The sequence below is a fragment of the Fukomys damarensis genome, unplaced genomic scaffold (genome assembly GCF_012274545.1).
Source record: "Fukomys damarensis isolate Sample0158 unplaced genomic scaffold, DMR_v1.0_HiC HiC_scaffold_16, whole genome shotgun sequence".
Lineage (NCBI taxonomy): Eukaryota > Metazoa > Chordata > Mammalia > Rodentia > Bathyergidae > Fukomys > Fukomys damarensis.
Window position 1 is genome coordinate 26,035,028 of NW_022900928.1, and position 12,629 is coordinate 26,047,656.

Sequence of the window (12,629 nt, forward strand, 5' to 3'; positions counted from 1 at the left end):
GACCATTTTCATCTCCAGAATTAAGGATTATTTTAATGTTACATCATTGCCTTTTCTCTTTTACTTTCCTTTTAGTTTTATTTTAGGATTCCCTATTTTTAATGTTCATACAGAGATTTCTTTAACTGAAATACCGAACAGTTTCTTTGGTGTGAAAAACTATAATAGTACACAGGATCCTAATGAGATAATTAATAATGTGAAATAGGAAGTAAAGGGCTAAAGGTGTAGGGAAAGTGGGAAGGGTGGGGGAAAGGTAATAAGGAAGAGGAAAAAAATATGAGAAACTGAAAAAATGGAAATAAAGTGTGTGTTAATGGGGAGGGGAGGAGGGCGCTGAAGGGAGGGCAGGGACAAGGGGAAAAAATGAGAATCAAGACCTATTATGTAAAGGTACAGAATCCCAATGATGAATGTAACTGTATTGTATACCTAGATTGTACCAATAAACTCAATAAAAAGAAAAACAAACAAACAAACACCCCACCCCAAAGCATACCTTTTCACACTTGATTTTTTTGCACAGTCACAGCTACAGTAAGTGTACACTTCCCCACCAAAGTTACAGACTTTGAGGCAAAAATCAGAACAGACTGGGAAGGAAAAGCAGCAACCATTACTATCCTGGGATGTGGCATCAGGAGGCAGTAATGAAATATAGTACAAAGCATCCACTTTGTAGGCAGCCATGCCAAGCTCTAAGGCCTGCCCATGTGACTTTAGAGAAATCACTTTATCTCTTTGGGTTTCAGCTTTATCAGCTGCAAAACGAGCATAGCAAAATATATTTTGTGGGGTAGTTTGAAAATTAGAGATAACTGAACACAAAGTATACTACTTTTGATCTTTATACAGTATCTACAACCTTGATGGAATGGGGAAATGAGTGGGAAAACAGGACAGCTTCCAATAGAAGGGGAGGAAGTCTCCTACCTTTCCTAGTTTCTGAAAGAAATGCCAAAGAAAAAGCCCCAGTGGACCTCTTGTTGGAGACAGTGACGACTGACTTTTCAACAAGGACAGATGGTGGACAATCAGAACATGATGACAATTTGCACTTGTACACTAACCATTTACAATAGACTTTCAAACAATAGTTGCAAAGTTTGGTCCAAGTTCACAGAGTCAGTGACTGATGGAGCTGGGAGCCAAAGCCACACCATTTCCCTGAACAGTCTAATGCCCCAGGTGTAGTCTAGTACCTTAGACTGATTCCATCTCCCTGCCTCTGGAGAACAAGCAAGGAATGGACAAGGGTGGCAGAGTATTCAGGAACCTGGTCTGCAGAGATATGACTAAGGCAGGCTTGTGTGGAAGGAGATTCTCACCTGTCATTTCGGTTGATGGCTGCCACCATGAGTGCTGTCCAGCCAAGTTTGTGTCTTGCATTGATATCTGCACCTTCTGACAACAGTCTGAAAAAAAGACAGAAATATATTTGGTGTACAGCTTATCATAGACATGAGTGGAAATAACTGCAGAAGAAATAATACAGCCAATAATCAGGGAGGCCAGATAAGTCTTAAAATAGAGGCCTTTAGGAACTAATCCCCCAGTCCCAACACCCCTCATCCACCCAAAGCTTCTTCTACTTCTCCTGTTTCCTTCCACAAGTTGGCCCTCTACTTTTTTCTCTGAGAGTTCTGAGAAAATAATGTGCCTTCCCAACCTTAATACCCTTACACTCCTATGCCTCTGGTCCAGAATGCTCCCCTGCTGCCTCTTTGCCGGTTCAAGTCTTGTTCTCATGTCATGTGACACAAAGCTGGCTTGTGGATTCTCTGAGAAGCCTTGACTCATCCAGTCCTCAGCTGTCGTTCCCTCCTTTAATTTCACACTCCTTGGCAGAGAACACCTAATGATACATCTTACCTAGGAAGTTCCCAGTTTACAAATGGATCCCATTCCTCAAGTTTATCTGTATTGTGGCTAACTGGACAATAGAAATTTTTCAACCCAAGGAAAGACGGAAAGAATGTTAGAGATGCTAGGTTACATCACTAGGAGAATCCACATGGACTCTATATGAATCTACAGGCCAATGCCTGGCACAAAGTAGTACAATAATTGTTGAGCAAATGAACAAACACAGGGTATACAAAGCATACCATTAATCTTAATTCTGAGTCCCGAAAACCGAAGGAAGGGAAAGAAATAGAATTGGCCCTTAGTGAACACCTTTAATAGGAAAGGAAACGCCCTAGTACTTTACATTTATGAATTCATTTACTCTTCACACATGTTTAAGGAAGAGGTAGCAAGTTCATTTTTTCATGGGTGATAAAACAGGCTCTGTGAGAAGAAATGACTTGGTTACACCTAGCTTAGGCGCAGTTTAGTTACTAGCACTCAGGTTGGTAATGGTTCTATAGCTGTCCTCACCTTACCGCCTTCTAGATAGACCATGGCTCCACATTAACTTCATGAAAGGCAAAGTAAACTGATCTCAACAAACCCTTAGCATGTGCTTGGCTCTGTGCTGGATTCGAGATACAAGTGAGAAGACATGGGGTTTGCTCTAGGGGAGAGTATAATCTCGCGAAGGATGACTCGGAACAGGAGGAAATCAAAGAATATAGTGACAGGAAAGGGGGGACTGAAAGTTGAGAGTGATGTGCCCACTAGGCAGTCATTGTAATGAAGAAAAAGCAGGGGGAACCAGGAAGCTGTCCATACAGCAGCAGGTTCTAGCCAAATGGGCACTGGGAGGATGGATGGTCAAAAGGCTAAAAAGTTTAAGCCTCAGCACTATTCTTGTGCCATAATCTGTATATAGTAAATGCTCCTTTGGACAAAGCTAAATAAAATGTCTGTGCTGCTAAAGTAAGCAAGTAACCACACCCTGGGAGGATGTTGAGAAACATCATGTACTTGTATACACATCTGGTCCTGAGGGCCAAATACTTTTGATTTTGCTGAGGCAGTGACTAAGACCTGTGTTGTCACATCCTGAGGGGACACAGACACCAAGCCCAGAACCACACATCCCATGAGTGCTGTGAGGGAGAACAAGGTTGGAGCTGTGCAGCATAGAAAGCCAATCCAGTCTCAAAGACCAGGAAGGCCTCTGTGAGGTGAGGATAAAGGGGAGTCAGCCACAAAAGCCGGTGAGGGAAGGGAAAGAATGCTCCAAGGAAAGGTGAAGTCTCTTCACCCACAAAGGGGTGAGGTATGTGAAGCTTTGAAAGATGTGTGGTGGAACTGGGGCCCTAATTGTGAGGAGAGAGTGTTGGGAGAGGAGGGTAGAAATGCTCACTTCCCACCTCTGGCTTAGAGGATTTACTCTGGTTAAAGTCCACAGCCTTGAGTCACATAATTCTATTAAATGGTTTTTCTATGGAGAAACAATTTCCTATGGCCATAGATGTTGGCTTAAGAATACTGGGGGTGAATTTTCTGAGACAAAAATCTCAGCATAAAATCTCCACCTTGTCAAGCCAGCAAGTGCGTGGCAGTGTGGAAGGCTGTGGCTCTGACGCTTCACAGTCTGGATGGATTCTGATGCTAAGTGCAATTCTGAAAGGCGATCTCATTTCTCTGGTCCCCAGTCCAAAAAGGCTAGAAAATGAGGACAGGCTGAAGAAAGTTGAAGAAGTTTCTGAGAGGAAAGACTTGAACTATGCCTAGAAGAATGAGAAGAGTTTATGGAAGCAGGAGGAAGGGCACAACACTCAGTCCAAAAGGAACAGGATATGATGGCAAAGTAGGGAAGAAACAGTGACATCAGGCAGATCTGGTGGGTGACAGTGCACAGAGAAGCTGCAGCTGCATATACACATTCAAATATTATATTTTGCATATAATGTCCAGGGGTTCACAGCCCCCATGGAATCAATAATGATAAAAACTGAGTCTAAAAATGCTGACAAACATCTGGCAAATATGCAACTGTCCAGCACTTTTATATCTAAAACAGATACACAAATCTATCCCAGAAGCCTTTTCTTTTGAAGCTGTTAAAAAAGCCACAGAAACCTCCTTAAAGAGGAGGACAATTGGACACCATTGCTGGAATGAAGTTAGCAACAGAAAAGAAAACTGTTTGCCATTCCTAAGCCTTTTATCAAAGACAGAGGCACTATCACTCAAGGTATCTAGGCAAGAAAATATAAACTTAACCTAATAACTTATGTGGGCTGAATTTGAAAGGGGGTAAGGAGAAAACAGACAAGGAGACCAGTAGTGTGTGTGTATATGTATGTATATGCATGTATGCATGCATGTGTGTGTATGTATATGTGTGTATACACACACACACACACACACATATATTTTAAAGTTTTCGCATCGGGGATCGAACTCAGACCCTCGAACTTGTGAGGCAGGCAGCAGAACCACTGAGCCAAATCCCCAACCCTGAGACCAGTATAATTTATCACATATTCCCTTGCCGCTCTCCTGGTATGCAGAGAGGAAACGCCACCATCTCCCATCACCAGAATCAACCGCATTCCCCTTCTGGACCTATGTGAGCACTTCTCTGTGGTATGTACTGGGCGTAGGATCCCTGGGTGGTGAGGTATGTGTGTTCCTGACGTGACAGTGCCAGTCCTCCCGACTCCCTCAACAGGACAGGGGTGCTCCTGTGCAAACCCCTCCTTGTCATCACTTGGTGGTGTCCAGTTTCCTAACCAGGATCTAAGGGGTCTAAGGGGTATCACATTATTGTTTTAATTTGTGATGATCATCAATAATTACTTGTTGCATGCACATTTGCATTTGTAGGCTTGCTTTGTTTGTATGTTGTTGCAGTGTTTTAAGAGAAGGGACTGGTGGCAGAGGCAGTTTTTTCAAACTTGCTACATTTCAATGAAAGAACACAAAGCAGAATCAGGAGCCCTGGAATATAGTTTCAACTCTGCCATCTACTATTGTGACACCCTAAGAAGGTTTATCATCTCGTTAAGCTTCAATCCCTTCATAGGTCCACTGGGGAGAACAATCCCTGTCAGTGCCACAGAGTTTTCGGAAGCAACAATGTGGAAAGAGCTATGCAGACCTGTAGGGTCATTCACAGGAGGAGAACTTTGGTGTTCTCCAGTGAGACTCCAGCTTTCAAGCCCTGGTTGGCTTGCTCTGACTGAGCACCATTCTTTTCTGTCCTTTGGAGCTGGGATGTGATGGAAAAAAGCAATGACTCTGGGGTACAAGGGCCAGAGCTCAGATTCCAGCTCTGGTGAAATGGGGGATGTGACTCCTCTTGTGCAAAGTGGCTGTCAGGACTGAGACACACCAAAAGGCAGAATTCTATAAAAGGGGTGCACCTGGAAAACTGAGAAGGACCAGGGCTACCTTCATCATCACTGCAGCAAATACAAGCACCTTTTCCTCTTAAAGAACTGGGCAGGACCTTCCCCTGCTTCCCCTCATTTCAGAGGAGCTACAAAAGTTAGGACCATTTGATTTGGTTGCTTTGCAAGTGAATGCCCAGCGGGCAGTCATTTCAAAGTCCTGGGCCAGCTGGGGGGGGGGTGCCTGCTGAGAGTGGTTGAAAGGGCCTCTGAGGCCTCTGAAAGCCACCCTTGCTCTCCCCTGTGATTTTCACCAATGGACAAAATGCGGCAAGTGAATTAATCTCTTTTAAAAAGAGCAATGCTTGTGACAGAGCACGGTGTCTCCGAAAAGGTTAGGATTCCATCATCCCTGAGATGATGAGTAGAATGCTTAATGCAGGCTGCCACTCAGGGCAGAGCAGACTATGTTGAGGCTGGGAAGTGGGGGTGGCATGGCAGGCTTTTCTGGGCTCACTCCAAACTTGGGGAAGGCCCTTCGCTAATGAACAAGCTCTCCTGCACAGGGCAGGAGTGGGTAAAACTGAGGACCACTCAGGATAGTACAGAAGAGACCACACCAGAATGCCAGCTCTTGCACGGCTCTCAGGCAGCAGCATGGGGACCACAGTTCAAACCCAGGTTCTTCCACTTACCGGATAAAAAGCTATGGATGAAAGATTCAGCTTCTCTGAAGTACATACACTCTGTTCCCTCACTTAAGTGACAGCTTCTGCTCTCTTAACTATGTCCCTGAGCAAGGGCAGTGGTAGAACAAGGAAAGGGTCTACTAGCCTAAGAGCTGAAGATTATACTGGAGAGGAACAAGCCAGAGTGTGGTGGTGGTGGGGGGAAGGTGCCTGCTCCCAGCTATGATCAGGGTTCCTGGACAGGCCAGGGACCAAGAGGTAAATTATTAGCTCTGACGCAGGAAGGGAGATGAGTCACACTTTCACTGTATGCTGAGCGAGTGTATCACCTAAAGTTCTGTTGGTCTTTGAAACAATGGCTGTACTATTAATCCTTTTTCAAAAATAAAAGTTTTTCAGAAAAAGCAAGATCCTACACTTTCTACCTCTATAAAGCCTTCCCTAAGATGGCTGTTGCTGCCACAACCCCCTCTGTGAAGCGGTATCAACACAGGTGCATACTGTTCACCTGTGTCATTCTCCCAGGCATCAGCATGTGCCTCTGGAATCAATGACCCATTTTGGTCTCTGCTCCCAGTGCCTGCCACAGTGGGCTCAGGGTCTGCATTACTGAATGTCTACAGCACTTGTCTACATTGATCTCTCACCAATACTTCTGCCTTAGCTTGACGTTACCGATCTCTTAACTGCACACCTGTCTTTTTCAAAGAACTTAGGCTGAGGACATTTGTGGACATAGGCTAGAGGGCTGGAGGTCATAGATTCCAGTCAGGACTCCAGCAACTAGCTGTGTGGCCCAGCCTCTGTGGGCCCTATTTTTCTCAGCAGTAAAACAAAGGAATTGAATGAAATTATTTCTGAACTCCCTAACAATTGTAAAATCATATGTCCCTAAATATATATAGCCTTAAAATGAAAATTAAGAAGTTGATTTTTAGCAGATGTGATACAGCAAGACTTCGAAAGAAAAGACAACTCCTCAGATCCACTTTTTTGCAGAAGGGAGGAAGGGAATCCCAGGCAGGGGAGATGGGGACTGTTTCAGAAATTCTGGCTAACTTGCTCTTCCACTCAGGGGAGGGAGGTACCACTTGACTTTTCTTCCTCTTTCTTTATGACCAATCAATACAAAGCGGCCAGTGAACTTCAATCATGTATTGTTCCAACTATTTCCGGATCCATGAACCAGCCCTCAGCTGCAGCTGGAAGGGCTGAAGAGAAGGGAGCCCTGTTCCACCTGCACCAGAGGCCTGGAAGCATTGAGCCATGCAGACCCAATCATGATCACTATCTGGCCAACAGGACCCTGGCTGGAGCCTCACAGAAGGCCCTGTTTACAGTAATAACAGCACCAGGCCCTCTGAGCACAGGCAAGGCGCCTGGGGCTAGAATCCCCAGGCAGCCTCCATCTGTGCCTTATCTTCTGGCCAGCTAGGGCTGGGGTGGGGGGGGGTATAGTGGAGGGAGGACACAAGACAGCAAAGGCTGCACTAGGGGGACCACAGCCTGGGCCAGCAGACTTCAGGCAAGGGCCTTGTGCTAACTCCAAAGAAGCAAGACTTCTCTGGCCTCTTAAGCACTTGGTGTTTTAACTGGGCACCCTCCTGAGGTCCAGCTCAGGATCTTTCCTCTAGGGAAACAGACACTGGCATTCTGCCACGCTGGCCACCTCTGGGGAAGAGGGTGGGCAGTGAGTGGGAGAGGGACTGGCACATACGCAGCACTGTAATGAAGGTGGTGTACTACGGAGTGTCTGTACACTTCAAGACTGGTTATTTTCTAAGTTTTAAAGTTTTTTAGCTTAAAGAATGACCTGTCGAACCAATTAGTTGAACATTTCTATTATATGTAGAGATATGTAGGTTCAGAAAGCTTCCCCTTTGGAAGAGGAAGGGGGATCAAGAGATGGAGCAAGGGTGGGGGAGGAACAAGGATGAAGAAAGGCATTAAGGTTAATCATGTGCATGTACACACTAGGAATGTAAACATGCAGTATACTCATGTACTAACAGAAAGACAAGACAGGCAGGCAGGCAGGCAGGCAGAGACAGACAGACAGACAGGAAGAGAGAAAGAAAAGAAAAGAAAAGAAAAGAAAAGAAAAGAAAAAGAAAAGCCAGCCAGCCTCCCTTTTGGAAAACACTGACCTATACAGGAACCTCTACTAGGCTGTATGACACCAGGCCATGTTTACCCCTGTGAGCCTCATGTATCATACCTCACCAGCCTGCCAGGCCTACTTAACAAGGGGGCTGAGATGACCAAAGAAAATAACGTACTGGAAAGTACTTATGTTGCTGTTATTACAGTTGTTCTATTTTCCCCCGCTGGATTCTGGGGATCGAACTTGGGACCTTGCGCTTGCCAGACAGGTGCAACACCACTGAGCTACATCTCCCGCCCCTACAACTGTTCTACTTGTAACAGTGGCTGGGCGCAGTGGTGCATGCCTGTAACCCCATTACTCTGGGAGAATGAGGCAGGAGGATCACTAAACGCTAGTCCAGGCTGGGGAACTTAGTGACTCAGCAAGATTCTGTCTCAAACTAAAATATAAAAAATGGGTTGGGGATGTAGTTCAGTGCAAGGGCCCTGGGTTCAATCCCTAGCACCACAGTGAAAAAAACAAGAACACTGTAGAGGAGCTAAGTGACAACCTCAGTGAGGCAAATTAAATGAATAAAGCCCGGTGCTTGGTGACTTTGTCCCATCTCTCTTATAAAAGCATGACATACATTCAAGTGCAGAGATTATTTTCAACTTTTTATTTTGAAATAATTTCAAACTTACAAATCAGTTAAAAAGATGGCACAAAATTCCTTGGTAGTTTGAGGCAGGTGGCAGAACCAATGAGGTAAATCCCCGGAGCATGATCACAAGTTTGAGGCCAGCCTAGGCAACTTAGAGAGACTGTCACAAAGAATTTTTTTAAATGCTGAAGATGCAGCTTAGTGGCAGAGTACCCACTCAGTGCTCAAGGCCTTGGTTTAATTTCCAGTGCCATCAAAAAAATGAAACAAAACAAAAACCCTAATATTTCACTATATCCTCTTTACTCTATTTTCCTTGTCCTTTTCTCTTCTTTCGTGGCCCGTGTGAGAATAAATTTTAGACATTATACCCCTTTACTGCCAAATTCTTCAGTATGTATTTCCTAAGGACAGAACACTTAATGCCGGTATACTTACTTCCCCATCTATAAATTCAAACAAATGAAGACCAAAAATACCAGGTGAAAAAAACTGCAACTGTAATGAATGTATAGAATTCTTTGTTGTCACTATTCTCTAAACAATTCATTATAACTAGTTACACAGCATTCATACTGTATTAAGTATTACAAGTAATCTAGAGATGATTTTAAAGTACACATGAGGGAGTAATAGGTTACATGCAAAAATGACACTATTTTATATTAGGGACTTGAGGATCCATGGATCTGTTAACCACAGGGGTTCTTAGAACCAATCTCCCATGGACACCAAATAACAACTATCCTATTTCATCTAATATACTAACTATATTCAAATTTCTTCAATTATCCCGATAGCCTTTATAGCAATTTCCTCTGTGCGCCAGGATCAACACCGGGATCAAATGCTGCAGGTATCTTTAGTTTCATTTAAAATAATTCCACAGTATTTTTGTGATTTTCATAATATTGACATAAGCAGAGTAAGGTCAATTTGTTTGTGGAATCCCCTTCAATTTGGGTAACAATTTTTTTGGTAAAAATTTTTTGAGGAACCTCTTGCTATCACTTATCCATTCATTCATAAACTCTTCCTGAGGACTGTTAAAGAACTCTTGAGCAGGATGTTAAGGGTTCTCTGATGGATTCTGCAGTCTCCCTGCCTTCAAGCTAGTCCCTGGACAGCTACACACATGGCACACAGGTAAAATACAAGCAAGAACAGCAGGGGAAGGTGCCATGTGAGCATAGGTCAGAACAACAGAAGCAACAGGGATGATTTCCTGGAGGAAGAAGCACAGATTCCTCTAAAGATCTCCTGAGATCCTCTAGAGCAAAACATCTCTGCTCCCTCAGGCAGATGTGCTATGACTGAGACTTAATAAAACGTAAAAGTTAAACAATTCAAAGCCATGAAGTGGGGAGGTGACCTAGGGAACTCTCATCTGGGTAACTCTGCCCAGGGCTACATTTATGTCCTAGAGAGTCAGCAGCTGCCCTGGTGATGAGGAAAAGCCTGTCCAAGCTGCGAGGCTGTGGGAAAGGGCTATTAGCGCCACCTACTGGCCCAGTGGCAAGACTGGGCTACAGCAGCGGGCAGCTGGACCTTACCAGGAAGCTTGTCATAAACAGCAGTGAGACACAGTTGTGGTTCAAACTTCTCAAACTGAGTTGGCACTTGAGCCACTACTGATAATCTCCAGAGCCATGGGAGATATTCAGTAAAGAACAGATTGTACAACTGGGTGTGATGGCACACACGTAATCCCAGCACTCTGGGAGGCTGAGGCAGGAGGAAACCAAATTTGAGTCCAGCCTGGGCAACTTAGTGACTTACCGAGACCCCATCTCAAAGTAAAGAAGGGTCTGGAGATGCAGCTCAGTGCAAAGGTCCTGGGTTTAACTCCCAGGACAGAAGTAGCAGGGTAGAGACTGTAAAAGCCAACCATAATACCTGGCCCACTGGAGGGGACAGCAAAGGTTTAGCCTTTGCTCGTTCAACAAAACTGAAATCACAGGTTTTCAAAGCCAGCCTCTATGCAGGGTGTGAAGAGCACCATGATAGACCTTGCTCACACAGAGATCGCAATCTAATCTGGCGGTGGAGGCAGGGGTGCTGCGTTTGGGATAAGTATCCAAATGTGTTAAGTATCACAGCAGCAGGTCTGGCTGTTCATGTCTGGAGCTCTCAAAGGATAGGGTCAAAGAACGCTCAGGAACTTGACATTTATGATCTCATTTGACTCTGATTCACACAAGCAGCACACATCTCAGAGGGAAGAGACTTCGGTTTCCATGGACAGTAGATGGCAGTTTGGGGTTAGAGCCCATATTCTCTCTGGAACAACAGTGCCTTCCAAGGCACACATTCCTTCTCTTCTCTCCCTCATGTAACATGGGAAAGTACAGCATACTTGTCTGACAGGACTACAGCTGACTGAAAGGATAAAGAAAACCTTAAGAGGGAAGATTAGCTATTTTGATTAAGTTATCTGATTAGTTTATCCTAAAACTTCTCCCTTGGAAGAGACTCTCATAGTCTCAGGATGAGAATGGCCCAACTACCTTTCCTCACGGCAGTCTACCACAACCATGTTCATATTTACATTGCAATACAATGCCTTAAAGTGGCCTTGCCTTTGGTTTAAAGCAAACTCGGAAAACAAATCCAATCAAAAGTTCACAGAATACAAGCAGCCCTGGTTCTTAGTAGGCTGGCCTGACCACAAGCTTAACAGAATCTAGGAATGTAATATAGCTGCCAAGAAAGCTAATGTAAGCTGCTCAGTCATGTTAATAGAAGTGTAAAATCTCTACCGAGGGGATGACTGCTCTGCTCCTCACAGCAACGGTCATTCCCCACAGGAATTCAGAGAAGGCACCAAGACTCTGTGGCCCTTTCACTGGAAAATGACTAAGATAAAGAGGAGACCTGAAACTAGGATAAGGAGGACAAGGCTTAGATAGTCGGGAGCACTATCTGCTAATACTTAAAGGTCTGAACAAGAAAGTGGAAGTAGCGGTCATAGAGGACAGAGCTGGGACCAAAGTAGAACAGTTACAGAGGGAGCGAACACCTAAGGACAGCCCACCATGTGTCAAGTTCTAGGCTTCGCACGTACTGTTTCAGAATTCATCACAAGATCAAATCGTGTTCTATTAACTACAACATGCTTTTGCTTACATTACTCCCACTACCTGAAAAATTTTCCAAAGTTCCTAAGATCCAAATACAATCTATCTCCAAGCCCAGACTAAAGACAACCATGCTGATGAAGCCCTAATTTTTATATGTACTAAATATAACTCTCATCAGAATCCAAGCTCTTTGAAAGGCAGAGATCATCATGGCATGTCCTTTTTTTCCTCCCCAATGCCTGGTGAGGCAGATTGCTCACAATAGGCTGTAACAATGAATAAATGCCAAAGAAGATATACAAATGAACAATAAGCACATGAAAGGATAAGAAGGACAGTCCACATCATTAGTCATTAGGGAAATGCAAAGCAGAACCACAATCATACCACTTTCTGCAGGATTACCAAAAACAAAAATGGTAACAAGGGTGGGAAAGGATGTAGAGAAACTGGAATCCTTGTACACTGCCTGAGAATATAAAATGTAGCTGGTTTAGAAAATAGTTTGGTAGTTCCTTTAACACAGTTACCATATGACACAGCAACTCCACTCCTGGGTATATATCCAAGAGATATGAAAACACATACATTCACATAAAAACCTATACACAAATGTTCATAGTAGCATTACTTGCAATAGCTAAAAACTGAAAACACGAATGTCCATCAACTTTCAAATGCATAAACTGGTCTATCCATATATGGAATATTACTCAGCCACAAAGTGCTGACATGGATGAATGAATGATGAATGCTTGTTCAATCAGAATCTATCCTCCAGGAGGCAAAGAGCACCTTATACCTGGAAGTATTTAAGAAGGCCGGACGCTGATCACCAAAGAAGCTAAACGGGGGCAGGAATACTGGCAAGGAAGTGGA

The 12,629-nt window shown here is 44.1% G+C and overlaps 1 protein-coding gene and 1 long non-coding RNA gene across 4 annotated transcripts in view; one reads left to right on the forward strand and one right to left on the reverse strand.

The window, feature by feature from the left end:
- LOC104847692 overlaps positions 1 to 9,512 on the forward strand; it is an 18,572-nt gene extending 9,060 nt beyond the window's left edge. Inside the window, exon 3 of one of the 2 annotated variants that reach the window (XR_776217.1) lies at positions 9,471 to 9,512. This is a non-coding gene — a long non-coding RNA (uncharacterized LOC104847692). Of the gene's footprint in view, positions 1 to 4,409; positions 4,457 to 9,470 lie in introns of those variants that run through there. The other variant, XR_776215.1, reaches the window with a different exon arrangement.
- Positions 1 to 12,629, reverse strand: part of Clpb (caseinolytic mitochondrial matrix peptidase chaperone subunit B) — a 140,248-nt gene that overhangs the window by 110,155 nt on the left and 17,464 nt on the right. For both annotated transcript variants that reach the window (XM_010603218.3, XM_010603219.3), the window contains exon 3: positions 1,329 to 1,415. In XM_010603218.3, the coding sequence (XP_010601520.1) occupies positions 1,329 to 1,415 (87 nt within the window). The remainder of the gene's footprint in view (positions 1 to 1,328; positions 1,416 to 12,629) is intronic.